General features: G+C 45.2%; 1 protein-coding gene across 16 annotated transcripts in view; it reads left to right on the forward strand.

Annotated features, from left to right (window-relative positions):
* Nucleotides 1–14492, forward strand: part of ARHGAP32 (Rho GTPase activating protein 32) — a 262161-nt gene that overhangs the window by 232470 nt on the left and 15199 nt on the right. For all 16 annotated transcript variants that reach the window (XM_066981261.1, XM_066981262.1, XM_066981264.1 and 13 more), the window contains 5 exons: nt 5862–5964; nt 9056–9200; nt 9887–9969; nt 12547–12654; nt 13925–14070. In XM_066981261.1, the coding sequence (XP_066837362.1) occupies nt 5862–5964; nt 9056–9200; nt 9887–9969; nt 12547–12654; nt 13925–14070 (585 nt within the window). The remainder of the gene's footprint in view (nt 1–5861; nt 5965–9055; nt 9201–9886; nt 9970–12546; nt 12655–13924; nt 14071–14492) is intronic.

Consider the following 14492-nt stretch of genomic DNA (forward strand, 5'->3'; position numbering starts at 1 on the left):
AAAAAGCAGAGTCCAGCACGGCAGGCTGATTGCACACTTGGGCGCTGCATGGTACCTGCATGCTAACTGACTCATGCTTTATGGCTGCCTCTTCCCTTATCATGAGTTACAGTACAAAAGTCACAATTTCAAATAAAAGCGCTGCACGTTATCAGGAAATAGTGCAGCTTGTGGTAGCTGGTTTGGACTTTACCCAACTCCTCAACAGTATAAATCATTTTAATGTGGGTCCCACTTCTTGAAAATCAGGAAGAGAGCATCTCAGAGGAAGTTCACTCTTTGGTCTTGTTCTTCTCTCTTAATCCTGCTGATTCAAACTTAAGGACACAGATTTAGGAAGGAGCCAAATGTCCGGAGAAGAGAATCTTTCCAAGTTCGTTGTTGTTTTTCTGAACACGCAGGGCATGGTGGGGTCTGCATGCTTACCAAATGGCACGTGCAGGTGATTCCCTGGGTGGCAGAGCGCCTTCCTGCAGAGGGTGTTCCTTACAGGCCAGGGCAAGAAAACAAAGTCCATAACCTCTCTGTCTCGTGCTGTTTTACAAGAATTTCCTGCGTAACTTTCACTGTAAGGCGGAGGGAAGAGTTCCAGAACTGAGTAGTTTGAAATGAGGCTCTGAGAAAAATTACAGTCTGAATTATTAGAGTTTTTCACTGTATTTTTTTAAGGAAATTCTTGGAAGTTTCTTTGAAAAATTGAGCTAAGAATAGGAGGAAGAACGATTGGGGTAAAAGCAGCAGTACTTCCTTGGATGAGGACGTTCATTGCTAGGTTCTTATGTAACTTTGTGTTTATATGGTAAGGGAGACAGGATCTGTTTGGCTAATTCCAGATGTCTAGAAGTTGTCCAAGTCTCAGCTAGTCACAAAGTTTCAAGAAATGGGCACATCCCTAAAACAATCCACACCATCCTATATTGCACCACATGTTCCCGGGGCACGTTATCTGCTGCGGGTACCTGACTTTCCTCGCTGTTTATAGAGGCAGCCTGGACAACTAAGAGTGAGCTGTCTCCCATCTAAGCGTCATCCTTGTAGCTGATTGTTCAAATTTATATTCCTGTGGCTCAAAATGCAGCCTTTAACCTGCTGTTACATTCCTGCACTCGGTTCTATTCTTTTTCGTATTCTTCCTAATTATCTTTATGGGTACTTGATATTCATGGCTATTTCTTTTGCTTAGGTGGCTCGGTGTGGCGCTCAGGACAGTTTATTTTGTACTGCTGTTGGGCGGCAGGTTCAGCTTTCCGCATTTGTTTGCTCTGTGTGGAATTCAGCTGAGCAGCTGCATTTCAGCATGCCGTGGTCCATTAACCAGCCGAAAGGCCTGGCTTATGTGGCAGTTCACCTTATTGCTGTAATATTGTGAAAACGACGCTGCTAGAGGGGAGCTTGATGGGGGGCCTCATTCCCCAGCCTGAACAAATAGTTCTGATTCCAGTAACGTACTTTAAAAAAATTAAAAAAAATAAATAAATAAGCCTCCCAAAACCCAGGGAGGGACCATTACAAAAGATTAAAAGGGAAAAAATAAAAGCAAGATGATAGGAGAGGAAATGTGACTGATTTCAGGATGAATCAAAATGGTCTTCAGAATGAAAACCATAAAACTTCTGCTTCCTCTTAATGGGAAAGAATTAACCAGTTAACGAGCCCTAGGAGATGCAATAAACCTTTCAAACCAGCTGAGAGAGACTCAGGAACAAGTTGAAAAAATTCCTTTAGCTGCTATGGTGATCAGATGTGCCAGGGTCCACTTTGTTGACGCATCCGCGTCTCCAGCCTGGCACTACCTCCTGTCTGAGATACTGAAGGGAAGGGGGTGAGGGATGGGAAGGAGGTGATGGATTTTGGAACGGGGGATGTGTACGGTGCTCGGATTCTCATGAAGAGGTAGGTGTTCAAAAGTGGCACCTGCCAGTGGATTTTAGCAGGCTGCAGCTGAGTCCATGACTTCACAGCAGAGAAGTTATCTGGAGCCAGTGGATGGAGATGGTACTGCTCAGAACAGGAGTAAACCCAACAGCCGGTATTAGTACTTCTGTTATTTGCCTGGGAACGTGGATCTGGAAGGGGCTGTGCTGGGTTTAATAAAGACAGACACCAGTGCTGGGCCCACAAGTTTCCTGAGCAGTGGGTTATTGGGGAGTGGAGGAATATAATGTGCAAGGTGCCCTGCCCTTGTTCTGGTCTTTCCTCAAGTGACCTGCTTGGGGCAGTTGTCAGAAATGGGGTGCTGAGCGTGGTGGACCTTCACAGCAGTTACTGCAAGCCACCTGGGTCACCAACGCTGGTCATTAGAATTGCAGGAAAATATAGTAATTGGCTAATATTAATAGCATTATAGTGTAGATGCTACAGCGTATGAGGAGAAATCCCTGATAGTTTCCCCCTGGGATGCGGCTGTGACATAGCTTTCTGATTCAGATCTGGTGACTGGTTTGGGATCCAGGAGCCAAAGTGGGGACCTGAACACCAGTAAGTTCACCTCCGCGGCAGGGGACGCAGGTTTATGTAAAGGTAGCTGTAGGTACCTGGAGAAGTCGCAACCATAGGTGGTGGTCTTGGTGCACTTCACAGTCACGATCCCAAGCTTTAGCCTGTGCTGTTGCCCTGCTGTTCCGTGCGGGTGGTAACAGGCACTGTGCCCTGCATGCACACACGTAAACGTGTGCTGATGTATATGTAGCTAAGGGGCTTAGCATTCAAAGGGGAGGGGGAGATTAAACACATTAGTCAGGCGTCGTCTTTGTTCAAAAATGAGTAAAATCAAATCACCATTCCAGCAAAGGGCCTTCAAGTGTAATTATGGCCCTTCTTGTATTTCAGTCACTTCTCCAACCGTGCAGCATTCCCCCAAAAATATCTGTGGCGCTGGCATGATATATTTAGCTTAAAGAACAGATCGTCCTGGCAACCAGATTAGGAAATGCATAGAACAAGCCTGCTAGATTTTTTTCAGCATATATTAATTTTTCTAACTGTGCCCAGGCCCGTCCATGACAGAGGAGTGGTTTAGGAAGCACGCTGCTGTTGCTGCAGCCCACTGCTCCCCTCCGTGCTCCCTTGACCCGATTCACGTTGTCACAACAGGTCGCTGCTCCGAAGAACCGGTGCACAAATACCATTCTTACCGTGCTGTTTGTTGACACAGCTAGATAAACCCCAGCAGGATAAGGCCTTGGAAACGCGCAGATTTGTTCCCTGTGGCACAGCCTTCAATTAGGGCGCGCAGGCAGGTGTCCTGGCCGTGCTCAGGGTGTGCAGAGAAACGGGGGGGCTGCCTGTGCAGGCTCCCCCTGTGCCGTGTGTGCATCACCCCTCTCAGACGTTAGCAGCCTCCCTGGTAGGAATTAGGTGGGCAGGGAACGTGCTATTACTTGCTTATTTATTTATTTATTTCAGAGGGCGCTGCTGATTTCATGGGGTGCCCATTCAGACTCCAGTATCAACCACTGAAATCTTTGGGCTTTGCAGCCACACATCAGCAGGTCTCACCACGACGCTTTAAAACCTTACCTCCTTGCCCAGTCCTTTGTGACCCTGGCAGTCGAGCTGTTAGCAGAAGGAAATGCGTGGCTGACTCGGTGCTGAGCCCAGCATCCTCACTTAGCTCACTGATCACAGATTTGTGACCTCTCACCTTTCTTAATGGGTGGTGGTGGGAAGAGAGATACGTGCGGACATCTCGCGCAGTCCTGCCCGGTTCTCAGGGAAACCAAAATGAGCATTACTCCAGTGTGTCTTGCCATCTAGGGTGCTCTCTTTCCTCACACAAGAAAAGAAAGCACTGACCGTGTCTGCGCCTGAAGGCTGTCCTTTGTGTTCACTGCAAGGGGTGGGGCTGTTCTCACCTCTGGGTTTCTGCATCCATTTATACCTGGGTCGCACTCGCTCCTAACACTGTGATGCGGTGCAATACGTAGGCAGCCCCTTTGGCAGCCGCTTGAGTATGATGTAATTCCTACCCTATCCACTTCAAGCGTTAAAACTTTCTTCTTGAAGAGGTGTTGAATCTTTTTGCGTAAAGGGGTAAGTGTTGTCCTCTAAAAATGTTTTTTGAAACTGTATTAGGATTTAGGGCCATCTGTTCCGCCTGCTCTGTTCTCAAGACATTTAGCTTACGGTATTGTGGATGACTGATGCACATTTTACCAACATGCTCTCCAAATGTGTATTCGCTCGGCAGCAAGGAGTTGTTGCTTATCCTGGCTCAGATGCCTGGCTGTGCATGCTGTCTGGCCGATTCCTAATGCCAGCAGTGTGGTGCGGCTCCGAGCTCCCAAGGCTGCAAGAGGTGCCTTTCTTCAGAGCGGATGCTGAGGTTTCCTTCTGTAAAAGCCTTTGGCTGCATTAGTGGAAGTTAAAATTTCCATTCCATCTACAGGGGAGAGGAGAAGAAGGTAATCACCTCTGATGGTTTTCTTTCCCTAAAAAAGCAGCGCTTGGCTTCCAGCGCTTTTTCTATGCCGTTGCTCGGTGTACAAGGGCTCTGCGTGCCCCAAAGTCTGCAGCGTGCTTTGGAAAACAGTGTGAGATGCTGTAAATGCCTAGTGCTAGAGAAACTAGAGTCTGGCCGGCTGAGTATTGACAGCCTCTTGGTATATTTGGGCATCTCAGCTGCAGGGGCTCGTCTAGTATAGCTGCTCCTGCTCAACTGATGTGCCACACAGCTATGCAGGTTTTGTTCTCTCCTGTGCTCGAGTGTGGAGCAGACGTGTCCTTAACCCAGGATGAGGCTGACTCCCAGGAACCATTTGAAATGGCTCTTCTCTAGCTGCGTGTTTGGCTGTTTGCTGCAAGCCCAAAGAAAAGCCGTGAAGTGACTGGGAGGGGAGAGCACAGAGCATCCAAGTTGGGTAGCACTTAGTCAAACTGACTGGCAGATGGCATTTGCTGCTTGATGTTAGGGGATTTGCCACATGACCTATTCAGAATCTGTGCCACGTGGCAAATTGATCAGACTTGGCATCTAATGTAAGAATAAATCTCGATCATCAAAGGAGCTGTGGCAAAAAGGTGGTTTACAGAGGAGTGCACAAGGATGTGAGCTTTTCCATGATGATTTGCTGATGTTCACAAGAGCTCAGTCCTGATTTTCTTTCTGTGCTCAGAGCAGTTTTATCTCCCTACGGTAAATAAAATGATTTGCTGTTCCTTAAGCCTACAAGGATGGACAGATAGCTCAGGCAGTGGATGCTGCATGGGGCTGAGAAGTCAACTGGAAAGAATTGGTTGGTGAAGTGGCTTGAATATTAACTTGACACCTAATTATATCTTCTGGGCTTATTTTTCCATTCTGTCATAACCTGGTCTATCTGATGTTTCTGTGAGTGTGGTATGTTGTGTAGCTGTCTAAATCCAGTCACGCTCTGGTAGGCTTTGGGGAAGAAATTATCAGTTGTAAAAACTCCACTGTCCCTGGTGCAGAATGTAGCAGCTCTTTAACATTTGTATTTGCTTAAACCAAGCTATGCAAGCAATTCACGTATAGATCTGAAAACAACGAAGCCGTTTGGCCAAAGAGAGCATATTGACTCAGTTTTATAGCTCTTCTGAACATGAGATTTAACACCACAGCTCTTGTGGGAGCTGTGATGGGAGCTGCACTATCTCTGCTTGACCAGAATTGACTTTTTCCAACCTGATTCATATATCCTGGCATTTCTTTAAAGCAAAGAACGCACTTCTGTCCAGCTTCTTCCCCAAATCCTGCACTTAAAACTCTTACAGGCTTTCTCCTCTAAGGAAGAAGTAAAGCACTAGCCCAGCTGGGCTTAGTTTATGGGATCTGACAAGACCGCAGCCTGAACAAGGACTTTAATAACACGCTCAACTAACCAATGACACTTGTTCTTTAGTCCCCCAGGTCCTCAAGAGCTGCACTGAATTCATTGAGAAGCATGGCATTGTGGATGGAATATATCGTCTGTCTGGGGTCGCGTCCAACATCCAGAAACTACGGTAGGAGCACTGCGTTTGATAAACCTGCTTGTAGAGGCGGAACGAGGCGTGCCCCGGATTCAGGGGCTGTGTTTTCAGGAGCCTGCCCCATGCCAGCTGCGGGGCTGGCTGCTCAGCAGCTCTGTGTGTGCAGTGTGCGCTCCAAGGGTGGTGTGCTGGGATTGCCACTGCCTTGGAGTTCTCTTTTACAGGTGTGCAGGGTTGTTTGGTAGACTTTGTTCTGCGGGAAGTTTTCCTTCAGGATAGGGTGTTGGAAGGCTCTGGGACTGTGGTGTCACTGCTGTCAAATTTCATTCCTGTTTCCTCTTGTTCCTGGAGCCCGTTGGAGCAGCTGATACTTCTCCTTGCTGCTTTGGAGTTCTGGCATATTAGCAATTAATTAGCGACATGTGAAGAAGTACTTGCATAATTCTTGGTGGGTGGCATGGCCCTGCTGCGTGGCTGTGAGGAGGAAGGCTAGGTGTGTGTTGTCCCCACTCAAGAGCTGTTCTCATCGCTCTGAGTGCCCTTTATCCTTTTGTGAGGCCCCGTTTCTTCCTCCCATCATTTGGTATGCATTCTTCTGTTGTGAAGGGCCTGAGAGAACCTACTGGGATGTGACTAATTCCAGTTTTGATCGTAGGCCCGCTGCCTCACAGAGGCAGCAGAGGGGTGTTTTCCATATGAAGGATATCCTTTTTGTACCAGCTATTCCCAAGTTAAATGGACGGGTTTGAGCCGGTACAGTTACTGTACAAACCCTTGTATGGATGGGCTTATTCTGGTTCAGCTTAAGCCTGTTTTTCATCACAGCGAGTTCAATTTCAAAAATCTACTCCCTGAGCCTTTGATATGCAGGCTCCAAAGACTCTGATTGTAGCTGCTGTCCAGAGCAGAGTCGGCTGAATAAAATGTTTGCCCTTGCTTCAGTTATATCCCTTTAATTCCCCATTTTGACTTGTGCTGGACCATCTTTCTAATCACTGCCCTAGTCCATCTTTTATAACCATTTTCTTTTTTGATGTATTCCAAAGGTGCTTTAAAACATTTTTCTAAAACTTCAGTTGCATAATACCCTGGTACAGTACAGAGAACAAAACGATAGCCTACTTTTCAATTTTCTGAAAGTACATGGCATAACTTGTAGGCACTGTCCCTGTCAAATTTCATGACAGATTTTTTCATAAGTGTTTGATTAATGCAGGACATGTTGCATTGCTGGACTTTCCAGTTATATAAACAGATCGTTAAGCTTATTTCAAAATTAGCTCTGCAGTGCCCTTGTAAGTGAGCAATTGTTAAGTTTCTAATAGAAGAACTGAATTTCCCGGTTTTAAAGGTGGGTTTTTTTTTCAGTTGGACAGAAAGTTAAGAGAATTTTATTCCACGTGAGAGATTCACTCCAGGACAGAGGCTGGCTCTTTAGTAGCACAGTAGCTGCCTTTATTTGGCCGGTAGACAAAGGAGAACGAGTGTCGGGTTGGTGTGGGCATCCCTGTACTTGGCTCTGGCTTTTTCTGAGATGCTGTGAAGTTGTATGCTACTAAAAAAATCTACCTTAAGGGTCAAAAGAAATAAGTTGTTCTCTATATAGTCAGAGAAAGAACACTGCATGTAAGGCTTCCCTTTCTTCACTCTATATTCTGCTTCTGCAGGGGTAGGTCTCTAACATGGCATGGGATTTCTTCCTTGGGAAGGTGTGCTGGAGCAGCAGAGTGCTGGAGTAGGGCAGGAGGTGGCCAGAGGGGCTCGGTTTGTTTGTTTGGGCGGGTTGGTGCCTTTCCCTGATGGCTCTTCTGAGCTCTCTCTTCTTCTGCGGAGCCAAGCGCAGGAAACAAGTTTCTCTTCCAAGTGTGAGTAAGGGATGAGTCAGAACGTGCCTGTGGGAGCTGCGTATGCTGAGCGCTGAGGAGTGTGGCTACAGCGAATCCATCGGCTGGGGAAAACAGAAACCTTGATTTCTTCTGTGCTGTTGTTGGGATGAGGAGCTGGGGCGGACTGTTCACCTTGTCTGAAGAAGTCGACCCCTCTTCCCCTTCTCACCGGCACTGTGAACTGGCTTCTCTCACACAGCCTTCGCGTCCAGGCGAAAGGAGCTCCTTCCTCGTCTCGTAAGGGATGAACACTTGATCGAGAGGGGCAAGCTCGGCCTTCGAACTGTGCCTAAGTCGCGTTGTATCTTCTGTGTTACAAATTGTCTGGCCTGGACTAGGGGGAGGCGGGGGCTGTTGCCAGCAAGCCCCTGCCATTGCTGTGGTTGTAGTGCAGACAGGGTGACTCCCCGCGTTGATGATAAGTTGTTGGGTTTACAGCTTAACGAGGATGGCAGGGAAACTGAGCTCCAGCAAAAGCAGCCATGTTCTCGTAGCTCCCTGTGGCCATGCCAGCCCCTGCAGATCTGGCCTGCTAATTTGAAACAGCAATCTCCATGCACATATCCGAGCAGCAAGCCAGCTCTTGGCCTTCTAAGCTCAGCTTTTATTTCATAGATGTTTGTGATTTTGGTTTTCCTCTCTCTGAAAACCAAGGGAATGCTCAGGGTTTGTCTTCATGTGGTTGCTGGCTCTTTTCACCCCGTAGCAGAGGCGTGCTCGGCTCACCAGCTTGGACCCAAGGAATTTCTGCACACAGTAGTTTCCACGTGCAGCAGTGCCAATGGTGCTGCTGTTCAGCGCTGCTTTATCATTTCAGTTTCCAGGCCTCTGAAATGCAAAGGGACAGCAGCTTTCATTCTGACCCGTGGGGACTCTTCCTCCAGGCAGCTCCCCGTCATGGCCCTCGGGAGCTGAACAGTCAGATTGCCTCCGTGGTCTTGGAAAACATGCTCTGGAGATTTTGTGAAAGGCTCTGTTACAGGAAAAGTGATTGTAGATTAAATTGTAGGCTTAGATTATAAACTAACTGAAAAAGGCCATACCAAAAAAAAGTCTCATTTTGGAAAAAAAACACTCTAGTAGCAGCACAAGCATGGCTTGGGGGGGCTTTGGTGACTAAGTGATTATTTTATCCCGTAAATCAGGAAACCCTTGCTTTGCTTGACAGTAATTTGTGTTTTTATTTTCTTTCTTCTTTGCCAACCTCCCTCTGCCCACTTTTGTGTATTCATCTCCAGCCATGAGTTTGACTCCGAGCAGATTCCTGACCTAACCAAGGATACATACATCCAGGACATTCACTGCGTGGGTTCCCTCTGCAAACTGTACTTTCGGGAGCTCCCGAACCCCCTGCTGACATATCAGCTCTACGAGAAGTTCTCAGTGAGTACAAGGCAACGTCTTTCACTTAACCTCGCAGCATGACCTGTTATCTGCACATCCACGCACTTTCCTTTGCCTTAATTCTGTTTTAAGCTGGTGTTTTTATAGACACCCAAAGTGTGCGTCTGTAAAACCACCAGCCTAACACCAATACAGCTCATGCTGCACACCAAATGCCCACCTGCTGTGTTAGCATCCTGCCCCTTCAAAAGGTGGGTGCAACAAGGCCCCAGGTTTGGGAGCCTTTTTCTGTTGCCCCGTTAGGTTTACTCACTTGTGCCTTTGTGTCACATCCTACACCATATAGATGCCACTCTGGGGGCCCCAGTAAAGGTTATTTGGGTATTAACAATGCTTGCAAGAATTCCCCTATCTTCTGCCATTCCCCAGTGATTTATCTAACAGGAATGGGATTAGAAGCAAATGCTACTTGGAACTGAATGCCCACTGCAAGGAATCGCGCTGTACAATCAAGCTACAAACTGGCCCAGAGCTTGAATTACTTGCCCTTTATTGCATTAGCTGTGTGCCAGTCTGTCCCCAGAGACGGATGCCTCTTGGAAGGTTGAGAGGCTCAACAAATTCTGTCTCAGCACTAGAGAATAGCGCGTTGTCCACTTAGTTCAAGACCCTGTGTCAGGTATCTGGCCTTATTCGTATCTCAATCATTGACTGTGCTATTCCAGGATGCTGTCTCTGCTGCTACAGATGAAGAACGGTTGGTTAAAATCCATGATGTCATCCAGCAGCTCCCCCCGCCTCACTACAGGTTAGTACAGCCTTCAGTCTGGTTATAGCTCGGCATTGCTAGCATTTCAAGAGTGTAATGGTGCGATTCCAGTCTTGCCTCTCAAGATAGCTGCATTATGCCTGTATATATTAAAATGGTTTATGGCTACATAAAGTTGATTTATATTTTAATTAGATCATTACCAGACAAACACCATATACTTTACATCGTCTTATTTGACTTCCTCTGGAAAGTATGTATAGGAGGCAAATACAAGCTCGTTATGGCACAAGTGGCTGATATCATTAAGGAAATGTTCTTATTGAGGGAGCACAATACCCTCTCTCGGAATAGCAGTAAAGACAGTGAAATGTGAACACCAAAAAATTGCTTCAGGACTTTGGTTTAAGTTGTTCAAGTGTATTTTGGCCGTAAGCATCCTCCCCCTGCCCCAAATAGTTTTTAGCTGCAGGCCAGTGCTGAACATGTCAATACACGAGGAGCAGCAGCAGGACATACGAGCACGGTCGGGCAGCTTGGATGATGGATGGGATCGTGTTGTATTCTGGAGTGGTTGCTTGCAGTATGGCAAGGCAGTGCTTAGTAAAGTTTTATCTATTTAATATTTAACTATAATAGCAATGATAGTAACTAGCAAATGCTAACAGTGATCTTTTGGAAATAAAACTATACTGTGTTGATTATTTAAACAGTACAAGCTTATTAGAATAACATGCTAAATTATATGCATTATATTAAAACACACTAATTAGTATTCATAACTATTTTGTTGTGCATGACAGTTAGTCTTTAATCATCATATTATATATATATTAATGTTCATTTAACCAGTATTAATAACTATTGCAGTGTATGGTAAATGTCTTCATACTACGAAGTATGGTGATTGGTATTAATACCAAAATATAATATTAATGACTATTTAAATGATATTAATAATTACTGCAGTTAGCCTTGACCAATGACAATGTATTGATTGGTATAAATAAAACAATACATTGCTATTTAAATATTAATAACTATTGTATGGCATTTAGTCTTAAATAAATACAACAGTGTGTGGTGATTGGTATTGATAACTAATTATAATGCATATCAACCAACATTTAAATAATATTAATTATTATTATGTATGGTGAGTATCATTTGATTATAATGGGATTATATAATTTAGGCCATCCATTATTAAATATTAATAAACAATGTATTGTAATTAGCTTTGATTATAATGTATGGTCATGCGTAATTAAATAGCATTGACTAACATATGGGACTTAATACTAAGTATAAGGTCTGGTAATTAATTAGCATTGAAACTAATTATAATAATTTATTCATGTTAATTAAGGGAGCAGGGCCTTGAAGAAGACTGTATCAAAACCAAAATCTCCTTTGTCAAGCTTTCTCTGGTGCTTTCCACCTTTTCCCTAAGATGGCTCTCAGGGGAGCCCAGTGCGCATCCCTTAGGGATGCCCATGCCCAGGACAGGCGGCAGCGCAGCGACCCAGCCGGCAGCTGTGTGCCACGCACTCCCCCTGCTGCTGCTGTACTGCTGGGCTCTGCCTTAGCTCACCTCAATTCCTCAGGGTTGCTTGAAGAAGGACAGAAAGACACTTTGTTGTTCTGCTCCCCTTCCGTGAGAATTTCCATGCAGGTAGGCAGTGTTTGAGGTGCAGCAGGGCTGTGCAGGTTGCTGGAGATGCCTGCTTTGTGTCCACCCAGAAACACCCATCTGAGCTTCGCGCCCTTCCCACCTGAGAAGTTTTGGGCCCCTGCTGCCATTCGGTGAAGGGGGCACAGAGAGACAGGTGCCAGCCGGGCTGTCGCTGAGCGTCAGCACTGAGGAGGCAGCAGCAGCATTCGCATTGCCGCCCCCTGCGCTGGCTGGAAGGAATGGAGCTGGGCCCTTCCTTATCTTCCCCATGTCGTGATAGCAGCAGCGTTTGATCTAAAACACAGTCTTTATTTTTACCTGAACAGAAGTCCTGTGAAGCTTAACCTTGTATCTGCTGTGTACCTCTTATATGTGTATAAGGAAGCTGTAGGCACTCATTTCCGAAGTAGAATTCAGATAAAATTTGCTCGTTTTCAAAATCCCAGGCTGTGTAAACAAGTAGTCTTCTCTTTACCAGGAGGTTTATATTCAAAGTCCTTTCTTCTAACTCTCTGATGAGCATTGCACTATGTCCCAAATACAGTGTAAGGACTGTATTTGTTTCACAATGTTATAATAAAGCCACCAAGTGCTATGAAGCTCCAGGGTGCTCTGCTTCTAGATCCTGCTATGCTGGTGGCATTTAACATACTCCCATCCACCTCGGTTTTTGCTGGGTCCAGTTATTTGGCTGAGGGCAGATGCTTGAACAGTCTTTTCCTTTACCCCGGGACAAATCAGGAGAGACTCCCTCTCACCCCACCCCTATGTAATTATTTGCTGAAGACAACTTTACCATCCTTCTTACTGTACATTGTACAACTTTTTTTTTTTTGGTGAGCTCCCAAAGCTAAAGAAGATAATGAACTGGGGTTTGTTTTGTAACTTGCAGCATGGCTTGCTCATTGGTGCTGAACATTTGCCTATCTCTTGTTTTCCAGGACACTGGAGTTCTTAATGAGACACTTAGCTCGTCTAGCTGATTACTGCTCCATCACAAATATGCACACTAAGAACTTGGCAATTGTCTGGGCTCCAAACCTCTTAAGGTAACTTTTTTTTTTTTCCCATTCAAATACAAGGCTTATGTAAGTTTTTGTATTTACAAAAATAAAAGATAGATATCAGTTGTCCAGAAAATCATAACTTTCAGCAGCCTAGAAAAAGATTTTCCTTTTTTTCCATCCAATGTGCTCTTCTCCTGTAAGATTTTTAATAGGAAATTATTCTGAGCAGGGGGTTGAGACCAGCTGGCAAGCTTCTGAAAGTGATGTTAATAGCTCTGCTGTTGTCAGTGGAACTGCACTGACACACTGTGAGAGAATACCCCAGTATTGCTCTCTCTCGCTGCACTGCAGCTCCACTGACCACAGTTAAGCATTAGCAAGGAATGAGCCTAGTCTGTTCTCACCCCCAGAACTCTTTCTAGATGATAATTTCTCCTCTCCTGGTTAGATGAGCCTAGTGTGTCCTTGATCATCCAGGAAAATGTGTTTAGTGGCATCACTGATTTCCCACTGCAGAAATCTCCGGAGTCTAATTTGACAGCTTTTGGCTGCAAAAATTCAGACTTATGGAAATGATGTTGGATAAATGTCTCCTAAAATTTGTTTTGAATGTGCCTAATAGGGTATTTTAAAATTAATGGTGTAATTTAAAAAATTGTGCTTTAAAACAAAGACAAAAAAATCACCCTGGCTTCTATTGTATTGATTTCTGGACTGCTTTGCTACCAACCTGAGAAATCCGAGTCAGAGATTCCCCTGTGTGCAGTTAATGAGGGAAAGCTATTTTCTCCTTTATGGCAATTCACCCACAAGCAGTCAAAAGATTTCTTGTTTGAATTTGCTGTTGTGAATATTGGGGTACTTGCTGGGCAGGACCAGTTGGAGACATTCCCTGCTAGAGGAAAAACGATGCAGAAGACCATGCTGAGCTTTCTACAGTGTCACTGCATTAAACTGCTGCCATTCACTGTTTCTAGAAAGAAGTTAAAGGAAAGCTCCCCACTTTGTATATGCAATGCTTACCTCAATCTGGACCTGCCACGTGCTTTCTTTCCTTCTTGACCCATTGTTCCTCTCGCCTGTTTCAGTAGGACTCCAACCCGAAACCAAAACCTGGATGTAAATCACTGCAGTCAGTATGACCATTCGTATAATGCTTTGACGAGATTTATCTCTTAACTGCCCCTAAAGTCTTGTCTGCCCGAGCAATGTGGCACAACAGTTCAACACGTGACGAAGCCTTACCCAAGGGGAGCATATCTTCCACAGTCTTCTGGCTGTTTGAATTTTATTTAATCTTCCTTTTCTTCAGATCAAAGCAGATCGAGTCTGCCTGCTTCAGTGGAACAGCTGCTTTCATGGAGGTGCGAATCCAGTCAGTAGTTGTGGAATTCATCTTGAATCACGTGGACGTCCTCTTCAGTTCCAAACTCAGCTCAGTCATACGAGATGGAGCAGGTGCGTGACTTCCTCCATTAGCTTTACCTTGATCAAAAACAGTAGCAGACGCTTAATGAAAATCTGAGCCTCCTCCAGGACTTTAGAAATATGTTTTTACTATCAGAGAGAGGACAGATTTACAAGGTTATGATATTAGAACCTGGCAAATACGGCCTAGTTTTTGAAATTGCTATCAGTACCTTTCTTAGAAGCCAAGGATGCTCTACAGGAGCATACATGTGAGTGTTTGGCTGATACTCTTATGCATTGAAAAACCATAGGGAATCACTTAAGTCTGTCCTGCCTGCACACCTTCCTTTTAAAACCACTATGTCATCAATGCTCTTGCATGCTTTTCCATTCGAGCTACCTTGTAGTACAACCCAATACATGATCTTCACCGGCATCTTAGAATGTAAATAGAAATCAGCTGATTTAAA

The sequence above is a fragment of the Anser cygnoides genome, chromosome 21 (assembly GCF_040182565.1).
Source record: "Anser cygnoides isolate HZ-2024a breed goose chromosome 21, Taihu_goose_T2T_genome, whole genome shotgun sequence".
Lineage (NCBI taxonomy): Eukaryota > Metazoa > Chordata > Aves > Anseriformes > Anatidae > Anser > Anser cygnoides.